Below are 20,441 nucleotides of genomic sequence, written 5' to 3' on the forward strand. Positions count from 1 at the left end.
TTCGCCAGTTGTCTATATAACTCACACAATTTATCGGGCACCATTCCGACAGCCAGCGATGTAGTAACGATAATCTGCTGTACATTTCATCGCCATGCCTAGCAGGGATGGGGCTAGTGCACGTTACTGACACACACATCTTCTTCGCAAGGTTGCACACCTCTTTAAAATTTGCCTTAGTGATCTCTGATTGCCTCAATCGGACATCATTAGTGCCGACATGGATAATAATCTTAGAGCATTTACGCTTACTTTAGCCAAAACTTTCAAATTTGCCAAGATGTCGGTCGCTCTGGTACCAGGGAGACAAATTACTGTGGTCGCTGGAGTGACTATTCTCACATTTTGCACAGAATCACCAATTACTAGAGTGCTTTCAACAGGTGTCTCAATGGGAGTTTCAGTGAGTGGGGAGAACCTGTTGGAAACGCAAATAGGCAAATGTTGCTGGTGTGAGTTAGGTTTGGATTTATGACTATGCCACCGGGTTGTCACCCACTTGCATTGCTGCGAAGGCGCTGATGCCGGAGCGGGGGGAGACTAACTAGCTATCGTGGACATATCCGGAGATGCTAACACTCAATCGATAAAACTCTCATTCTCCTGAATGTTCCGTAATGTCCGGATACGTCCCTTTAACACTACAATCTTCTCCATCAGCCTAGTGACTAACTGACACTTAATTCTCACATGTAAACGTACCGATAATGACTGGAGAAAAATAACTAAACACATTGCATTCAGAACACGGAACAGGAGACATGATGTTGTGCTCACGTGAAACAGAAAAGCAGGGATACGAACATGAGGTGACACAGATCCCAAATTCCCTTAGTCATCCATCAACATGGAAAAGATAAGAGAACATACAAACCAAATGAGGAAAAAGTGTGTTGACCCTCACAAGTCAGGAAATAGGTATTAAAAATAGCTACTCACCTTAGAATGCCCATTTCTACTATTAGGGCAATAATAACAAAAAAGTGGACAACAAGTAGAACTGTTACAAACCTACCTGGAAGAAGACCCAAGTTTATTTTTCCCCCACGTACAGTGAGGAGGATCATAAGAGAGGCAAAAAAATCCCGAAGGATCAGTGTTGGTGAATTACAAGACCAAGTAAAATCTTGAGGTTACCATGTCTCTGAAAAAACTATCAGATGCCCCTGTAGGATTACAAATTTATAAAATGTTAAATCTAGCTTCCAACGTAATAGTACACAAACTGAACAAGTTATGTACATTGGGTTTTACATTTTGAGGTGACATTCTAAGAAGATCAAGTCTTGTACCCCAGGTGTCAGAGACATTAACCTTTTGTCTTTATGTACTTCCTGACCACTGGGTAGGGTCCCACAGTCAATGGGAATGCTAATCTCAAGGCCAGGCTGTGCCTTTGTCTCTATGAGAATGTAAAGGTTTGGGTGATACTGTCAGGCTGATTAGATTAGCACCTATGCATTTGAAAGCCACTGTTATGCTGAGGAGATCAAGGCTGGGGAACTTCCGTTACCAGGCTGACTCCTGTACTAGACTATGCTTTGTTTAAGTGGTCTCCACCTCTTTGTATCCTCCCCCTCTTGTAAAGTATAAACTCTCCAGAGCTGAGTTTTTAGTCAGACTTGGATGACTACAGTGACGCTCGGCGAGTTCTCAATAAAGAGTAACTTCTGCTTGAATGATATCCCAACGTCTCCTGGTCTCTGAAAAAGTTCCCAACAGTTTTGGTGCTGTGACCCGGATAGAGCTGCTCACCTGAATCCAGATTGAAACTTCAAGCTCAAAGATCTGACATCATTCCAGACTGAATCTTTTTGTACAAGCAAGGATTGGTGAGTTCCACTCTATCCAAAAGAACCTTTAAGACCAGTACAAATTTGTTATCCTCTGCGCCGTCAGGGAAGAGTTAACATACTGCTGTAGGGTTTGGTTAACTAAGGTATCCTCTAAAAGTTTCTGTTTAGAGATGGTGATCCTCTGTTCAGGCAGGGAAGATTAGCCTTACGTGCTAATATTTATGTGTTATCCTCTGTTCAGGCAGGGAAGATTAGCCTTACGTGCTAATATTTGTGTGTTATCCTCTGTTCAGGCAGGGGAGATTAGCCTTACGTGCTAATATTTGTGTGTTATCCTCTGTTCAGGCAGGGAAGATTAGCCTTACGTGCTAATATTTGTGTGTTATCCTCTGTTGATCAGAGAAGTTTTAGTGTTTTTGATTGTGTGGTAACAAACAGATTCAACAAAAATGTTTAAGAAGAATGCTAGTCTGATCCCCACAACTAAAAAAGGTGGTCTTGCGACTCCTTCATGGTCTGATAGTGAATTCAAATCACTGTTAGGAGTGCAGATGGACCTAATAGTAACTGAGAAAGTTAGACCAGAACTAATTCAGAAGTATAAGATCCATCCTGACAAGACTTGGTCTGTAGATGAGTGCAAAAAGATATTAGGAGCATGCATTCGTAAGAAAAATGTGAAAGGCATTATCTGCTGTCATAGAGAATTTGGTTTAACGCTAAGTACACAACAGTCTCAGCGTATCTCAGAGCTAGAGGAACAGATCCAGGAGCTCCGTGCTAGGGTATCCTCTTTGACGAAGAAACTGAACCGCAACCAAGCGTTAGCAAGAACTGATGTAGATAAAGTTAGTCAGTCTGATAACAACTATCCTGACTTACAAGCTTTCTTTGACACAGATGTAGCCAGTCAGTCAGTAACTGATGTGCCTGTAGATTCAGTGAATGTATGTGGTGCTAGAAAGAGATCTCAGGGAATTGACGGAATTGTAAGTGTTACTCCCAACTCTTCTGTTGTCGAAGTCCAAACTGTTGCTAAACCACTAGGACCAAGTCACACAGCTGATGTCACAAATTCTAACTGAGTCTGAATTCAACCATTTTGAGTCTGCTGTTACATCTGAACTACAACATGCCAGCAAAAGTGATGTGAGAGAGGGTGTCTTGAAAATTCTTAAGAACATCATGGGACCCAAGGTAGACTGGTCCAGGATTACTAACTGTGTGCAGAAGAAAGAAGAATCTGTAAATGAATACACTGAACGGTTTTGTCAGTCAGCTGTAACTTACAGTGGCATAGTAGAGGATTCTGAAAGTGTGCTTGATGATAAGGGACCCCTAGTCCGCATCTGGTCAGATGGCCTTATAGCCGAGTATAGAAAAGCATTGCCATTTCTAGATCTAACTTGGTCTACCATGACTCTCAGAAGTAATCTCGACAGGTTAGCTGCATGGGAAAGGGATGTTGATGTTAAGGCAAAGGTGAAAGTCGCAGCAGCGTCGTTTAGCACAACAGATCAAGACAATAGATGGCCTAAAAGAGAAAGCAAATGTAACTACTGTGGAAAACTAGGACATTGGGAGAAAAGGTGTCGGAAGAAGTTGCAAGAGGGTAGAAGAAATACTATGCATAATTCTATTCCTTCTCAGCCTGCCTACAACCCTGAAGTAGTTCCGCCATTGTCTACTGAAACTTTAGGACAGCTTGCTCAGGCTCTTCTAAGGGCACAACAGGAACAGGAAAAAAACTAATTGTTGGGGCTGTGAGTAGCTACCTTTCCCCTGTAATCCATCACAATGACAAAAGAATTTTTGTGAAAGGTAGCATACAAGAGAAAGAAATTGACTTTTTGCTTGATACAGGTGCAGAAATTACAGTAATTCCTACTAAATTGGCTAGAAATTTAAACATCCCATACAAGAAAACTAAACTGTGTTTAACTGGTGTAATAGGTGAAGATTCTGTTTTGTATGAAACTCCGCCCATAGAAGTACAATTAGGCCCAAAAACTTTGACTACAAAATTGCTATGTGCTCCATTAAATACAGGTGCAATTCTAGGCATGGATCTACTGAGACAAGTACATCTAACTTTAGACATGTCTTCAGAATCTGCTAGCATAAAAATTTCCTCAGCACAAGTTTCTACTGATAATGCAGCCACTCCTGAGTATGCTTTCTTGCAGAATCATCCTATTTGGGCTAAAGACAAGGATGATTGTGGTTTTCTGACAGGTGTAGAACCAGTCAAATTAACAGGAACTCCACCTCCTGTTACCAAACAATATCCAATCAGTAAAGAAGCTTTACAGGGAGTTAAACCTATTGTAGAAAAATTGCTGAAACAAGGTGTGCTAGTTAAAACTAACAGTCCCTGTAACTCACCCATATAGCCCATCAAGAAAGCAAATGGGACATGGAGACTGACCATAGACTACAGAGTAGCCAATAAACACATTGATAAAATCACCCCCCTAGTAGCAGATCCGTCTACTATTTGTAATGGCTTACCATTAGATTGTAAAGTTTTTTCAGTAATTGATATGTCTAATGGATTCTTTTCTATCCCTTTGCACTCCGACAGCCAGGCATGGTTAGCTTTCACAGTTGACTATGAGCAATACCAGTGGACTCGTCTGCCACAAGGTTTTCAAAATTCTCCGACCATATACCATCAGGCTGTCAGACGTGATTTGTGTGACCCAGAGTGTCCAGTCAAACAATCCACTATGATTCAATATGTTGATGATATTTTGATTGCCTCAACAGATCATGATGTTCATCAAATTGAATTGGCAGCATTGTTAGACTATTTGCAGGCAAAAGGACACAAATGCAGCCTTCACAAAGCTCAAGTTGCAAAAAACCAAGTCACTTTTCTGGGTCGAACAATTGGCACAGGGCATAGATCTATTACACAGGATCGAGCCGCTTCAGTCAGAGCAATACCTCCGCCTACTACCATTAAAACACTCAGATCATTTTTAGGAACAGCTGGTTATTGTAGACCTTGGATTGAGGACTATGCCGTGATTGCTCAACCGCTCTATGACTTGTTGAAAGGCCAGACTAAAGATTCTGATACTGTTTGTATGGATGAAATTCATCTCAAAGCTTTCAATGCTTTGAAGAGAGCATTATGTCAAGCACCCGCCTTAGGAATTGCACAATCTGATAGGCCCTTTGTGCTTTATGTTCATGAACACTTAGGCTTTATGACTGCATGTCTAATGCAAGATCATGGGGGCAGTTTACGCCCAATTCATTACTATTCTGGTAAACTTGATATAGTCGCTCAAGGTATGGGCCCATGTCTTAGAGCCATGCAAGCAGTTCATCTAGCGCTTCAAGCTTCATCAGGAATGGTGTTAGGACAGACCGTAAATGTAAGATGCCCTCATGCAGTGTCTGCACTAATGAATCAAGCAAAAGTCACTTCTGTCACCTCTTCTCGTTGGGGAAATTGGTTAACGACCCTCACAGCCCCGAACATTGTTTTACAGCGTGCGTCAGTTACAAATCCATCTACATGTATGATGTCTGCAATGACTGAAGTTGTGTTAGAGGATGAAGGAGAAATGACTCACGACTGTGTTACACTTACATGCACTCCCACAAGGGAAGTAGCAGAAACTCCTATAGAGAATGCAGAATTGGAGTTGTTTGTTGATGGTTCAGCTCAAGTTATTGAAGGCCATAAACGAGCAGCTTATGCAGTAACTTCCATCACTGAAGTGGTAGCTTCAGGTCATCTTCCAGATCATTTTTCAGCTCAAGCTGCAGAACTAGTAGCCTTAACTAGAGCATGCACGCTAGCTTCAGGGTTAGTTGCAAATATCTACACTGATTCCAGATATGCTTTTGGAGTAATTCATGATTTTGGTGTCATTTGGCAGAGTAGACAGTTTCTAACTTCTGCTGGATCCCCCATTAAGCATGCGGGATTAGTAAAAGATCTAATGTTTGCTATGAAACTTCCAAAGAAATTAGCTGTGATCAAAGTGAAAGCACATCTCACTACTAACACAATGGAAGCTAAAGGTAATGCTCTTGCTGATGTAGCTGCTAAACAAGCTTGTTTCTATGCAACTGTACAAGTGTGTTCAGGTAGTATAGCACAGAAGACCGTTCTGCCTCCTGAATCAATCATTGATCTGTACAAAAACGTCCCTCTATATGAAGCATGGACATGGTTGGACAAAGGAGCCACAGTGGATTCATCTGGCTGCTGGACCAAAGGGGGAAAGTATGTCGCTCCCGAATCATTGCTGCCATATTTGGCTCAACAAATTCACAATTTGGGTCACAGTGGTCCAGCGACGATGAATCACAGGTTCTCAAATCAATGGTGGAATCCAAAATTCAGAATTGTAGCCATCGAAACAGTCAAGAGATGCGTTACATGTCAGAAAAATAATGATGTGCCAGCAGTAACTACAGCAGCAACACATACTCCAGCTCCACCAGGACCATTTCGTCACTTGCAAGTTGATTACATATCGTTACCTCCTTGCAAAGGAAAAACTGATGTCTTGGTAGTAATAGACAAATTCTCAAGATGGATAGAAGCTTATCCAACAGGACGTGCTACAGCTGCACATACTGCTAAATGTCTTGTTACTGATTTCATTCCCAGATGGGGATTACCAGATTACATCGACTCAGATCAAGGAACACACTTCACAGGACAGGTAGTCAGGGAAGTGTCTAAAATGTTGAAGATTAAGTGGAATCTTCACTGCCCATACCGACCACAAGCATCAGGACAGGTTGAACGAGCAAACAGGACAATCAAAGCCAGGCTAAGCAAAATGCATCAGGAAGGAGTACCATGGGTTGAAGCGCTGCCAGCGGTACTGTGTAGTATGAGAGCATCACCTAATAGATCAGTAGGACTGAGCCCTCATGAGATTATTACTGGACGCCCAATGCAAATGCCAGGTGTGATTGATCTTAGAAATGCTGATGTACACTTTGCTTCAGATGCCCTGATTGCTTACTGTGAAAACCTCACAAAGGCAGTGCAAAGTGCCAGAGAGAGAGTTGAGTCGTGTTGGCAGACTCCACCAGAAGGTGGACACACAATCATCCCAGATCAGTGGGTCATGATAAATTCATTTAGGAACAAACCATTAGAGCCTAAGTGGCACGGGCCACATCAAGTGATGTTAATTACAGCAGCTGCAGTGTTGTGTCAGGGAAGGAAAACTTGGACTCATGTGTCACATTGTAAAGTTGTTCCCCCACCTGCAGGGATAGGATAGGACACATGGACCAGTGAGGAGCCCAGGGAAGAACCGAATGCAACAGGCATCGGGGGCCAAACCCTGTGGTGAAGACTCCCTCATAGGCCTTCCTCATTCATTAGTCCATCCTTACCTCACTGTTCTTTAGGTGTCACGGGAATTAAGAAACAGGGAAAGAAGGAACAACAATAGCAGACACAGATTTAACAGAGGATACCACCCGAGGGTTTGAAGTATTTTACAACAGATACTGCTTTGTTGTCCTTTGTTTTCTTTCTTACTCTGTGCAGATACCACTTGATGGATGTCCTGAGACCCATACACGCTGACCTCGTCACCTACAAAGGAAGCCACAACTTCTGACAGACAACTAGACTCACTACCGAGCCAACTGTCACAGAAGAAAAATAAAAAATAAAAATACACAACGCAGAGTATCAAATACGAGATCTTCAGTCATCCATCAACATGATCAAGATTGCCGTACTTGTAACGAAATTACAGCAGATGACTGAAGGTAATTCTTCATGGTTCGGAAACATGTTAGGGAAACCCTGGCTGTGGATCAAGGAAATAGCAATTCTGCTGTTGTTTTTCCTACTGGTGTGCTATCTATGCGTCCACAGTATCAAGTGTTTCATTCAACAAATAACCCACACCCATCAAGAAGAATTGGCCGCTCCAACCAGAAAAGACTATTATCCATAAGAACTTCACAGACACTAGCTAGATGTTTGTTTATATGTCATCATGGCATTCATCACTGCAATCAACAACAGAACAAGTGCTATGTGCCTGTAACGATCACAAGTTACAAGAATTAAATGTCTAAATTTGTATTTGGTGAGAGTTATTAGAACTCTCAAAGGGGGAACTGTAGGATTACAAATTTATAAAATGTTAAATCTAGATTCCAACGTAATAGTACACAAACTGAACAAGTTATGTACATTGGGTTTTACATTTTGAGGTAAAATTGGTGACATTCTAAGAAGATCAAGTCTTGTACCCCAGGTGTCAGAGACATTAACCTTTTGTCTTTATGTACTTCCTGACCACTGGGTAGGGTCCCACAGTCAATGGGAATGCTAATCTCAAGGCCAGGCTGTGCCTTTGTCTCTATGAGAATGTAAAGGTTTGGGTGATACTGTCAGGCTGATTAGATTAGCACCTATGCATTTGAAAGCCACTGTTATGCTGAGGAGATCAAGGCTGGGGAACTTCCGTTACCAGGCTGACTCCTGTACTAGACTATGCTTTGTTTAAGTGGTCTCCACCTCTTTGTATCCTCCCCCTCTTGTAAAGTATAAACTCTCCAGAGCTGAGTTTTTAGTCAGACTTGGATGACTACAGCGACGCTCGGCGAGTTCTCAATAAAGAGTAACTTCTGCTTGAATGATATCCCAACGTCTCCTGGTCTCTGAAAAAGTTCCCAACACCCCCTTCATGCTAATATATTATTTGGAAGGTATGCCAGGAAAAACTTTTTTTTTGTCAGTTATCCACAAACGTAAGTGCCTGGAGTTACAACTTTGACTGGAATCAAATTCAACGGTCTGATGAAAAAAATTGAGCTTTTTGACAATAAATGTAAAGTGGGTTTGGCGTAAAAAGAAGGATGACTATAATTAAATGAACCTTATCCCAACTGTAAGATATGGTGGCGGTTCTGTGATGTTGTGGGGCTGTTTTTCCTCCAAAGGCCCTGGAACCTCATTATGGTACATGGCACTATGGGGTCCATGAAATACCAGGACATTTTAAATCAAAATCTGGCTGCCTCTGCCAGGAAACAAAAAACTGGGCCATCACTGGATCTTCCAGCTGGACAGCGATCCTAAGCACATATCCAAATCAACACAAAAATGGTTAGCTGACCAAAGAATCAAGCTCCTGCCATGGCCATCTCAATCCCCTGACTTGATCCCCACTGAAAACCTGTGGGCTAAGCTGAAGAGGAGAGTGCACAAGAGAGGGCTTAGGACCCTGGATGATATGGAGAGATTCTGTAAAGAGGAATGGACTCAGATGCCCTGCTTGGTATTTTCCAACCTTATTAAGTGTTACAGAAGACTCAGTGCTGTTATACTGTACGAAGGGCGGTTGTATGAAATATTAAAAGCAGGGGTGCCAATAATCGTGGCACATGTGTTTTTGTTAAAGATAATTATTTCTTGATAAAGGATTTGTTTTTCTTTCAATAAATTTATTTTAAGGAAAGGTTGGATTTTTATCAGTTTTTCAGTGTGCCATGAAGCTCCTTCACCAAAAGGTGTTTTTTTCTAATCCTTTTTTAAAAATCTTTAAAAGGCGTGCCAATAATTGTAGAGGGTGTTGTAAAGTAAAGAGTAACAGGCCCGGCACTGATCCCTTTGAGACATCATATTTAACTTTAGTGGGCTTTAATGATTTTAATTCACATGAACAAACTGATAACAATCCGTTAAATCTGAGCAAAAAAAGTTGTTCCCTTAATGCCAAACACAGATTCTAGCCAGTCCAAGAGAATATTATGGTTCACAGTATCGAATACTGCAGTTAGATTTCATAACACCAACAGAGATATGCAGCTATGTTCATAAGCAAATCAACATACATAGAGAGCTAATACATGAGCAAAAAACATACATAGAGAGCTAATAAATAAATAAAATCTTGGTCTGGATTTGTACTTTCTGAACCTGCACTTTCCACCTCTACCTTATTCACACAAAAGCAATCTCCAATTCCAGTTTCAGAAGCATAATTTATTTCCCTAATTATCCCTGATCAACTGCTCACCATTTGTAAAGCATAAATTTAATATACACGCAATGTGTAGACATAGGTTAGCTTACTTTGGGTTAACATTGAAATTCATAGTAACACGTGGATTTGTAACAGTGTCCACATACCTGACTGCACATAACACAATGATGTGGTGTTTATGCTTCGTCCAGACTCACTGCTATAACGTCTGCAATCCTCCAGATGTCGCTGTTTAATGTATCAAAACAGCAACATTTTTCCAGACAATTGTGTAGTATGAGGCTTTATCTGCTCATCACTATTAAACATAAACTTAAACCTCGTGTGCTTCTTAATATAACACCTGTTTTTCTACCCACCTCCTATTGTGTCACGTGGTGTAACGCTGTCACAATTAGTGGGTCGATGTGTGTGTGTGTGTGTGTGTCGGGGAGGTGCGTAAAAAAAGCAGCACTTGGCGGTAAATGAACGAATGTGCAACGTCATCAGTGACCTGCATCATGTCATCCAAGGCAGCAGGTGGCGCCCGCTCGTCTTCACCTGAGATCGGGTAGAGACAGGAAAGGTGCTTTACGACGGAAACTTCCGGCAACGCGGGAGCCAGTGGGGCAGACGGCGAGTTCGGGCGGCAGGCCGTGTTTCGTCCCTCAGGAAACAAAAAAATTAAGTGTACGTTCGACTGAGTGACTGGTAGTGCTCGCGGCTTTAGCGACGGCGTTTATATCTTTCGCCGGGACTCGGAGGGTGTAAAATGAGTTTGGGCTTTTGTCGGGAATCAGTAAGACTGGATAGTTGATTAACGTCGGAGACAAAAAAAAAAAGACGCTCGCTTCGCCAGTACTTCAGTAGCTGTTTCCTGATAACCGCTTCTGATTGAATCGTTTCTTCCCAGCCTCCCCCGATTTAGCTAATTTTGCGAAGGTCGTTCAGAGCGATTGTGCTGTTTTAAAACGCATAGCCGTGGACTTGCGTCTCCTGATAAACGACGCCCGCTTTAGCTAACTCTTCCCAGGCCGGCCGACCTTCCGCTCAACCACGGATCCAAAATGTCGGAGTTTGACGAATTCGAGAGGCAGCTGACCGAAAACAAGCACGGTGGGTCCTTTAAGGCTGTCTTTACACGCTGCTTTCTTTATCTTGATTTTTTTTCCTGCCACCTCTTCACTTATTTGGGAGATTGAGAGTTTGCCCCGCTGGCCCATGTGCTTTTTGCTGTGGGGAGTTTGGCACTCTAGGTGGCCGAAATCCGCCGAACTGTGTCCGGCTGCGAGTCGGGGTGTTGTGTGTTCAATATCAATACACTCAGTGCTCTGTTTGGGGAAATTCAGTAAATAAGTTTGTTTGTACTCTGGTGTCCATTTTAAACCGTCCACCACAGAACGGGACAAAGAGAATCGGCACCGTCGTCGTAGCCCGTCCCGCAGCCGGAGCCGGGAAAGGAAGAGGAGAAGCCATGAGAGAAGGAGCCGAGATCGGCGGAGCCACAGCAAGGATCGTAGACCGAGGCGCAGGTAAGTGTTATGCTCCACGTCGTTATCCGCCGTTTAGGCCGGAAAAATGCAGTGATCCGGGGTTGTCGCTCTGTGTGGGATCAATTGTTTTGTACAGAAACATGCTGGTTTGACCGTATGTAAACGCAATTCCTCTTTCCCACTGTTATTTCAGCACACAGAGTCAAAACCAACCCCAAGAGATTGCTGTGAGGTAATGCGGTACCCAATACGACTTACATTGGTAGTGCAAATAATTTTCAAGTAAAGGAAGGAGAAATGTGTAACATGCAAGCCTAAAATCAGTATGTGCGTGCTTGTTTTTGTCTGGAAATCTTTTTTTTTAAGGATGCACAGTAATACTGTCCCTACTGCATAAGTCTTTATGCGACATTAGAAAGCACGTTCAAGTTTATGCATTTGCTTATTTAAAAATCTTTCTGAGACTACATATGTTTCACTTGGTTGTATTTCTCGCGTTCAATCTGTTTTATTTTTCTCTGAATGTAGGGTTATTTGTATGATGGGCTAATGCATAAATATATAGGTAGAGGGTTGGCTCTGGTGATTGCATAAACGAGTTGCTAAAACTTTTAGCAAAGAACTTCTCTTGGTTAGATTTTACACAGTTTTTGAAAAAGATCCCCTAAATTTTCAAGCTTTATACTATTGTGAGCCATTCGATTACTTTGTAGGATATGTTTGAATGCTGCTTTTTACAAGAACCAATATTTTAATCTTTAGCAATTTGTTCTAAGGCTTCTTTGCTGTTCCAGAAACGTTAGTGGAATTTTGAGTCATAACCCGTTATTTTTGTCACACCTGCCTGTCTAAGATAGTCTTGCCTCTTAAATTTGGCTCAATCCTGTGATTCTGCATGAAAAACAAGTACTGGGTAGTAATTCTATGTGTTTATATTGGCAAAGATGTCGCCTTGCACATACAGATGAGGGTCTTGTTGAATTATTCTTTTGTTTCATTCATGTCCAAATTGGGACTGTAGTGCGGGTGTGTTCTAGGCTTTCAGTGATCACTCTTTTAGTCTGGTTGTGTTGCATTAGTCTGAGGAAACGGATGCATGCTGTGTAGTTTATATCCCAAGTGGTCGCATGTCTGTCCCTTAAGCTGGGGGTTTTGGTCCATTGTGGCTTTTTAGCATGTTCTTGCATGGCACACTGGCCCATTCCTTGTTTCCTTACGGTTTGCGTGAATGTGTGCTTGTGCTCATATTGACACGCGCAGGTATGTGCTACAGTCTTGTATATTTCAGTGGATAGGATGACAGATGTCCTTAATGTAGTTTGCTTTTAAAACCAGTTTTTAATCTCATGTGTCTTTAATTTCATTTTCTTGGTCGCTCTGCTGCCTTTCACATTTCCTGTCTGTCTTGACAGCCGCTCCCCACACCGTGAGAAGAAGAAGAAAGTCAGAAAGTACTGGGATGTGCCCCCTCCGGGCTTTGAGCACATCACTCCTATGCAGTACAAAGCCATGCAGGGTCAGTGTCTCTCATGCCATTTACCCCATTTGCTTTGGCCAGTAGCATAATGTCTGTCTCTGAGCCACCTCAGTGTGTTTTTTGACCCAAGTCTCCCTACTGGAGTCTTTGTGCCTATGGACATTCCCCATCTCCCATCTTGTTCTTACTGTCTGCTTTTTTTCTTATCCACAGCTGCTGGGCAAATCCCAGCCACAGCCCTGCTGCCAACCATGACCCCAGATGGTCTGGCAGTGACCCCCACCCCTGTTCCTGTGGTGGGCAGCCAGATGACGCGGCAGGCACGCCGGCTTTACGTGGGGAACATCCCCTTCGGCATCACTGAGGTGGCTGCTCTGCTTGATGGTTAAGGGCCATTTAGTGAGAAGGCTAAATGTATCTGGGTGTTGTTTCCTTTGCAAACTGAGTGTTAAATTTCTAATATTTTAATGCTTATAATTACTAGTTCTAATTTCTAGAAATGTCCACTTGCTCACTGTAACCTGTTACAGATGTGGGAACATGGTTGTTGTGTGCTTGCTTTCAGGAGTCCATGATGGACTTTTTCAATGCCCAGATGCGTCTGGGTGGTCTCACCCAGGCCCCCGGAAATCCAGTCCTTGCTGTTCAGATCAATCAAGACAAGAACTTTGCCTTCCTTGAGGTTCGCACCGTTCTTTACTGCTCATTTCTGGGTTTATACCTTGTCCTATTTGTATTATCTCTATATCGTGGTTGTAGTGCCTCATCGCGATGCTACTATGCTGGGTGCCACTAATGGTATCTGCTTCATTTTGCAGTTTCGCTCAGTGGATGAAACCACCCAGGCCATGGCCTTCGATGGAATTATCTTCCATGGTCAGAGCCTTAAGATCCGCCGGCCTCATGATTACCAGCCCCTACCTGGCATGAGCGAGAACCCCAGTGTGTATGTGCCAGGTGAGATCACTGTGTGTGACACCCTTCTAAACATGAGGCTTTGGCAGCATTGTGGGAGATGTTTTCTTGTTGCAAAATGGTTCCAGTCTTCTACGGATCTGAGTCGTCGCTTTCAGAATGTTCAGTAACCTTCATGCAGATTCCATGTTTCCAGACAACATTAAAATGAGGGTGTTTTCTCATTTTAATTGATATAGTTATGAAGAACTGATCCAGGTACTTGTATGGATGGCTTATGTGCAAGCTTTGTGAAGCCTGCCAGATAAGTGTAAAGTTCTTGTTCTTCTTGCAGGAGTGGTGTCTACTGTGGTCCCTGATTCAGCCCATAAGCTCTTCATTGGTGGCCTGCCCAATTATCTCAATGATGATCAGGTCTGTGTTGCCTGGTTTTGCAGCTGCTTATTTACACAGAAGCCAGGTCTCCTAATGTTACCACTTGTGGGTCTCTTTTTTTTTTGCACTCCCAGGTAAAGGAACTGCTGACCTCATTTGGGCCCCTGAAGGCCTTTAACCTTGTGAAGGACAGTGCCACTGGACTGTCCAAGGGCTATGCCTTCTGTGAGTATGTGGACACCAACCTGAATGACCAGGTATGTGGTGCTTGGATGGTGTGACCCTCTCTGTACTGACTGTATTCTAATGTCACACACATCTAGGATAAGTACCCCTAAGTGTGGTTTTTGATAATGTGGTCTGCAGTTTGGCGTTAATTGGGGATCTTCAGTGTGTGTGTGTGGGGGGGGGGTGACTGTCAGGCCTCTCGGAGTCGTCGTAGGGGTGGTAGTGAGTACTTTGTTTCTACATGAATATCTGCGGTTGTTTCGGCTACTTTGTGGGTCTGATTTTTCTTGGGTGTCTCCTTGCTTACGGACCTTCTGTAAAGCTTGCCTGCGCTATACCAGCCTCTCCGTGGCTCTGATTCTTCCTCAGACCCACTTCTCGGGTGTATAGGCTGTCTGTAAAGCCTGTATCTGCTTTCACAGGCGATCGCTGGGCTCAATGGCATGCAGCTGGGTGACAAGAAGCTTCTTGTCCAGAGAGCCAGTGTGGGAGCGAAGAACGCCTCTCTGGTGAGTCCCGGCTTGGGTTTCTTGTACCCACTCTTATGAACACCTTGGGTGGCCCTTTCAGCCACGTCTGAGTTTCTGGTTGTGCCCTGTTCTCCCCCACAGAGCAGCATGAACCAGACTCCAGTTACACTGCAGGTTCCAGGGCTGATGAGTAGCTCTGTAGTGCAGATGGGTGGCCTGCCCACCGAGGTGCTTTGCCTCATGAACATGGTGGCCCCCGAGGAGCTCCTGGATGACGAGGAGTATGAGGAGATTGTTGAGGATGTACGCGACGAATGCAGCAAGTATGGCCAGGTGAAGAGCATTGAGATACCCAGGCCCGTCGATGGCCTGGAAGTGCCCGGCACTGGCAAGGTAATTACTATTTCTTCTGAGTGTTCCTGAAGCAGAACTACTCAGATTTTTTCTCTGAGTCGTCACTTTCAGAATGTTCAGTAACCTTCATGCAGATTCCATGTTTCCAGACAACATTAAAATGAGGTTGTTTTTTCATTTCTCAGATCTTCGTGGAGTTCACATCGGTGTTTGACTCCCAGAAGGCCATGCAAGGGCTGACGGGCAGGAAATTCGCCAACAGGGTAGTGGTGACAAAGTACTGCGACCCTGATGCCTATCACCGCCGAGACTTCTGGTAGAGATGTGGTTTGGGGGGTGGGTGTTAAGGGGGGGGATGGTGAGACCTGGGGGTTTGTAAAGAAGCATGGGATAAATCTGGGAATGTAGGAACCTTTTCACATTTAGATGGGGGGAGGGTCTTTATATCAAGGTGTTTGATGGAAGGGCTTAAATTGTCAGGGAAGGAGTTCTGGTTTTACTTTGTCACCATGAACTGGGGTCTCTGCTTCATGGCCTGTTTTTTGTACCTGGGTATAGCTGGGGTTTTGGGGCGGGGCAGGGTGGGGCGGGCGGCAGTGTCAAGAAGGATGTGTTGTTTTTTTGTTTGTTTTTTTTTTTTGTACTTGGGTACACGATGGATAGAGGAAATTTTAACAAGCATCTTGTCGATTATATACAAGCCGTCGCTGAGATGAGCAGAAAACATGGCGGCAATCCTTTAAAAACAGAAATGGAACTGAAGAGAATTAGCCTGTTTCAGCTTTATACATGTATGTACCTGTATGCTTTTGTTCATGCCCGCTTCACCTCATTCTTCCTGTCTGAGTACAGATCACCTTGCTTTTCTCCTTACCTACATTCATAGTTCTCATAGCAGGTACTCATTCATGAGCCAGCTCTCTGTGCTGGCTGCTGTTTTGCAAGCTGGTACCATGTGGAGCACTGCAGAAGTCGCTGTGGGGCCCAGTGATCCCCAGGTACCCTGCAGAACTACAAAGACCCAGTTTTAAAGTTTAATATTGTAGTGCATTTAGTCTATATTAACTCTGACAGCTTTATTCCCATTAACTTAGAAGAGCAGAAAACTAAACAAACATCTCGAATGTTAAATTGTGGATTTGTTCAGCCATACTGTCATTCATGGCAATTTTTGTTGATGTTTTCATAAGTTTTGAATACATATCGAAAAAGCACTACTTTGTCAGAAAACTAAACAGTTTAAACCAGGGCAGAAAATTTTGCATTATGAAAAATTGTTTTAAAATCTTTTTACAACTTAAAGCAAATAAAGATCCCCATTAGTTGGAATGCAAAGTGGTACAGATATGGGTTCATATCTCCTCCACTGCCTTATGTAATGATGTGCTGAAACTTTGCCACTAGATCTGCAGTGTAGTGAGACAAAGCAGCGGCCAGTGGGGGGGGGTTGCAGTGTAGTGCTAGAGAATGCTTGAGCTGACACGGGTGGCTGAATCGGTAGCAAGAATAGTCTGTGGGCGGGGGGAGGTCCTATGTCAGTTTGGAAAAGGTTTCATGGCAATAGCATTCAGGAACACATACAAACACTTCCTTTTCTTTTCTTTCCCATTGCTCTCGCTCACCTGCTGGATTTTTCTCTATCACAAGGACCACAATCTACGTCAGTGAGACTCAAATGTCAATTGGATTTGCTTTTGTGTTTCCTCCATATTCCCTTTTTTCTTCATGTGACAAGATTACACAAGGATGTCAGAGGAGGTAGCAGACAATATGGTATTCTGTTGAAATTTTTTTTGATTCTGATACTGAAATGGCGTACACTTTGACATTAATAGATGGGGTTGTCATACAGACTCCTGAATGGATTGCAGTACAAATTCACTTGAGGGCAAAGTCATCGATGGTTGATTGTTGTAAACTGCTATATCCTGGGCTTATCTGGTGACTGTACTGTTAAGTTGGTTTGTCTGTTTAAATTTTGATATTGTGACTGTTATTTAGTCCTCAAAAGACAGACATATACTTTTTATTTCCTCTCCGTGTTGTATTTTGTTTTGGAAATCCAATTGCTCTCATTAAACTGAATTTGATGTATGCTGACTTCTTGTGCTGTTTTGGTCTCTCTCACTTTCTTGGATGGTACTGAATGCTTGCATGTACAATTTTTCCATTTATCAGATTTATGTGGCTGTGTTTGGACAGTTACCAGTTTGAATCCTATGACTGACGGGGTTATTGTATGACTTCTGGGCCCTTGAGTAAAGGTCCTTTATCCCAGGAACTGCTCTAGGGGAACCGGATAAACGAAAGCCCCGCACTTCCTTTTGTCTGACCGTTGAGTTGGTGTTTCCACTTTGCCCTATGTGAGTGCTTTTACATCCTGTCTATGGTGGGCTGTCTCTGCTGAAATGGGTCTGACTGTCAATCTGCATTACGGAGGGGTGGCTTTTGATACATAATCATTTGGCGCATGTCCTGTATTGCAGTCTGAAATTAAAGCTGTCCTACCCAGGTTTATATCCGAGACTGCTGTGCTGATTCTTTGCTAGGGATTGTTCAGTGGCACAGGTGTATATGTTTTCCGTTCTATTTATTGTCAAGGGCCAACTGGCGAAATGATTCTGCTTAAACTAATGCTGATCATTGCTTGAAAAAGCATTTCTAAAATTTACCCAGTCACCATTTTTCAGTCTTTCACTGAAGTGCTGCAGAATACGAAGGAGTTCACAGAAATATTACAGCAATTTGGACCTTTAATGTGTGAGTTAGTGGCTCACAACGGCCAGTTAGGCACCAAAAACTAACACTGACTGGTTCACTTTGGATCACATGAACAGAAGCACAGCCATTATGCACCTTCTGCCAGGTTAGGAATAAAATGAGAATTGGTTTTTATACTCAACAATCATTTAAAGTTGGTGTCGTACTGATTTCTGCACCCTGCAGTATAAATTATATGTGTGTGCGACTGTTAAACCTTTTGAGAAATGTACTTCTGTAAAACAATCCAGTAAAGTTGCTGGACTGCCATCACAGGCCATGGAGTGGATCTAGGGGCTGCAGACAGTTTGTCAGCAAAATTACCTGACGGTATTTTTACTAAAGGATTGAAAATTTTAGCACTATTAATTGTATAGCTGGAATGATGACCACATCTGCATAGCTAGTTACGCATTTAAAAGTATATCAACAAGTATGTAATTGACTGTCAGTCCTGCTACAATGCAACTCATGCTTTCCTAAAAAACCTTGCATTTACTAAAATCACATCTTCAGATACATATATCCATACACTTACGAGCCTTGCGATAATTGCCTAGTAACCACTTAAACTGAATGTGCCTAACTCTAACTGGTCCATTGCTAAGAGTCACGAGTTGTGATGGCTAAAAAGATGCTTCATTAACCAGTTGCTGTATTTTTGGGGCCCACTAGATGGTGCTCTTGGATTATGTTGGAGCATGCTTTTTTAAAAAAAAAATCATCTAGTGGGGTCAGAAAATACAGCACATGATTCATGCAGTGTCATTTTGGCCATAATTAGTCGGGAGTAGGCACCATGCTGCTGGGCATGCATGCAGCAGAAATACAGCGCATTATGGTATGCAGAGGGGCACCATGCAACCGGGTACGCACACAGCACAAATACAACGCATTACGGTATGCAGAGGGGCACCATGCGACCGGGTACGCACACAGCACAAATACAACGCATTACAGTATGCAGAGGGGCACCATGCAACCTGGTACGCATAAAGCAAAAATACAACGCATTACGGTATACAGAGGGGCAACTCCAAAAACCAAATGAAAATGAATTAAAATCGTTGTATTTATATGGTAACTGATATGATTGAAAGACTTTGACACGTACAATGCGTGGATGTACAAAAGTTTATTTTACATTTGAAAATCAGTTCCAAACATAAACATGATTCTGTGTTGTATTGGACTTGGGTACTAATCATGTTAGATTTGCATTGTGGCAGGGCTGACTGTATTGTACATTTTTCCATGATATAGGTAGGATAATGTCCTTTAAGGTTCTAGGCTATTCTGAACACTCATGAAGATATACTGTAAAATGCCAACCAGCATATTGAGCATGGGGGCCAGTGACCATGATGTTAATCTTGCACCACTGAGCATGCTGTTTGACTAAAGGGCCTTGATGCTCAGCTCATGACTTTATCTCTGAAGTACCATTCTTTTAAGCTTATACCATATGCCGCAAGAAGTATAGTATGTACTAAGTGCCCTGGGTGCTGAGCTGGCAACATATATGCCGGGAAGGCTGGGGGCTCTGGTAGTTAACACTTGCTGTATGTGGAAGGGGCTTTATATGCCAGGGCTCATCATGGTTAATTTGCGCTGTTTATGTCAAGGGCTGTGGTGGTAAAGACTCACTATATATTAGGGCTGAATGGTTCATTGATTTCTAATCAAAATTACAATTTTAAACAATGCGATTAGTCAATCACAAGGACTGCAATTAAGGATATGTATTAAACTGCACGCCTGACTCAGAGTTTAAAAACTTTTTACAATCGGTTTTCAAATCCTTGTGTCATAGTCATTCTGACCAATGAGAAATGTCATGCTCCTTGCATGCCAGTCATGCTCACCAATCAGAGGTGACCCAAGGTGACTGCATATACACCCACAAACACGTGAAACCCAAGGAAAAAGGTTACGTTGAGTAGGTGTACAACCACGTTTCCAAAAAAGTTGGGACGTTGTGTAAAATGTAAAACAAAATGAAATTATTTACAAATCATATAAAATCATATGTAATTGAAAGTAGAAGACAACATATCAAATGTTCAAACTGAGAAATTTTGTTTTACGACAAATATATGCTCAATTCGAATTTAATGCCAGCAACAGGTTTCAAATAAATTGAGATAAGGGCATGTTTCCCAGTGTGTTCGTCAGTGTGCATCACCTCTTCTTTTAACAAGACTGTAAACGTTTGGAAACTGAGGAGACCAGTTGCTGGAGTTTTAAAAGTGAAATGTCCTATTCTTGCTTGATATAGGATTTAAACTGCTCAACAGCTCAGGGTCTATTTTGTCACATTTTTTTTTGTTTCATGATGCGCCAAATGCTTTCAATGGGTGACAGGTCTGGACTGCACCCGGACTCTTCTATTACGGAGCTGCAATACACATAGAATGTGGTTGGCATTGTCTTGTTGAAATATGTAAGGCTTTCTCTAAAAAGACACTGTCTGGATGGCAGCAGATGTTGTTATATCTTGTACAGTTGTGTTCAGAATAATAGCAGTGTGTATAAAAAAGGGAATAAAGCCCAAAGTCCTTATAATAGCTCTTATTTCTATACACGTAAATTCATTGGGG

General features: G+C 42.6%; 1 protein-coding gene and 1 long non-coding RNA gene across 2 annotated transcripts; both read left to right on the forward strand.

The window, feature by feature from the left end:
• The first annotated feature begins 1,166 nt into the window (after positions 1–1,166).
• On the forward strand, positions 1,167–8,443 carry LOC125724494 (uncharacterized). The gene is made up of 2 exons (XR_007387200.1): positions 1,167–1,262; positions 8,013–8,443. It is a non-coding gene; the product is annotated as an uncharacterized LOC125724494 (long non-coding RNA).
• A 1,918-nt stretch (positions 8,444–10,361) lies between these two features.
• Positions 10,362–17,175, forward strand: LOC125724470 (splicing factor U2AF 65 kDa subunit). Its single transcript, XM_049001185.1, has 12 exons — positions 10,362–10,885; positions 11,169–11,301; positions 11,456–11,494; positions 12,675–12,778; positions 12,953–13,104; positions 13,305–13,421; positions 13,558–13,696; positions 13,989–14,068; positions 14,164–14,286; positions 14,680–14,766; positions 14,869–15,120; positions 15,267–17,175. Exons 1-12 carry the CDS (start codon positions 10,837–10,839, stop codon positions 15,399–15,401), a joined length of 1,410 nt encoding a protein of 469 aa, XP_048857142.1. The 5' UTR covers positions 10,362–10,836; the 3' UTR covers positions 15,402–17,175.
• Positions 17,176–20,441: the final 3,266 nt, after the last annotated feature.

The sequence above is a fragment of the Brienomyrus brachyistius genome, unplaced genomic scaffold (assembly GCF_023856365.1).
Source record: "Brienomyrus brachyistius isolate T26 unplaced genomic scaffold, BBRACH_0.4 scaffold56, whole genome shotgun sequence".
Classification (NCBI taxonomy): Eukaryota; Metazoa; Chordata; class Actinopteri; order Osteoglossiformes; family Mormyridae; genus Brienomyrus; species Brienomyrus brachyistius.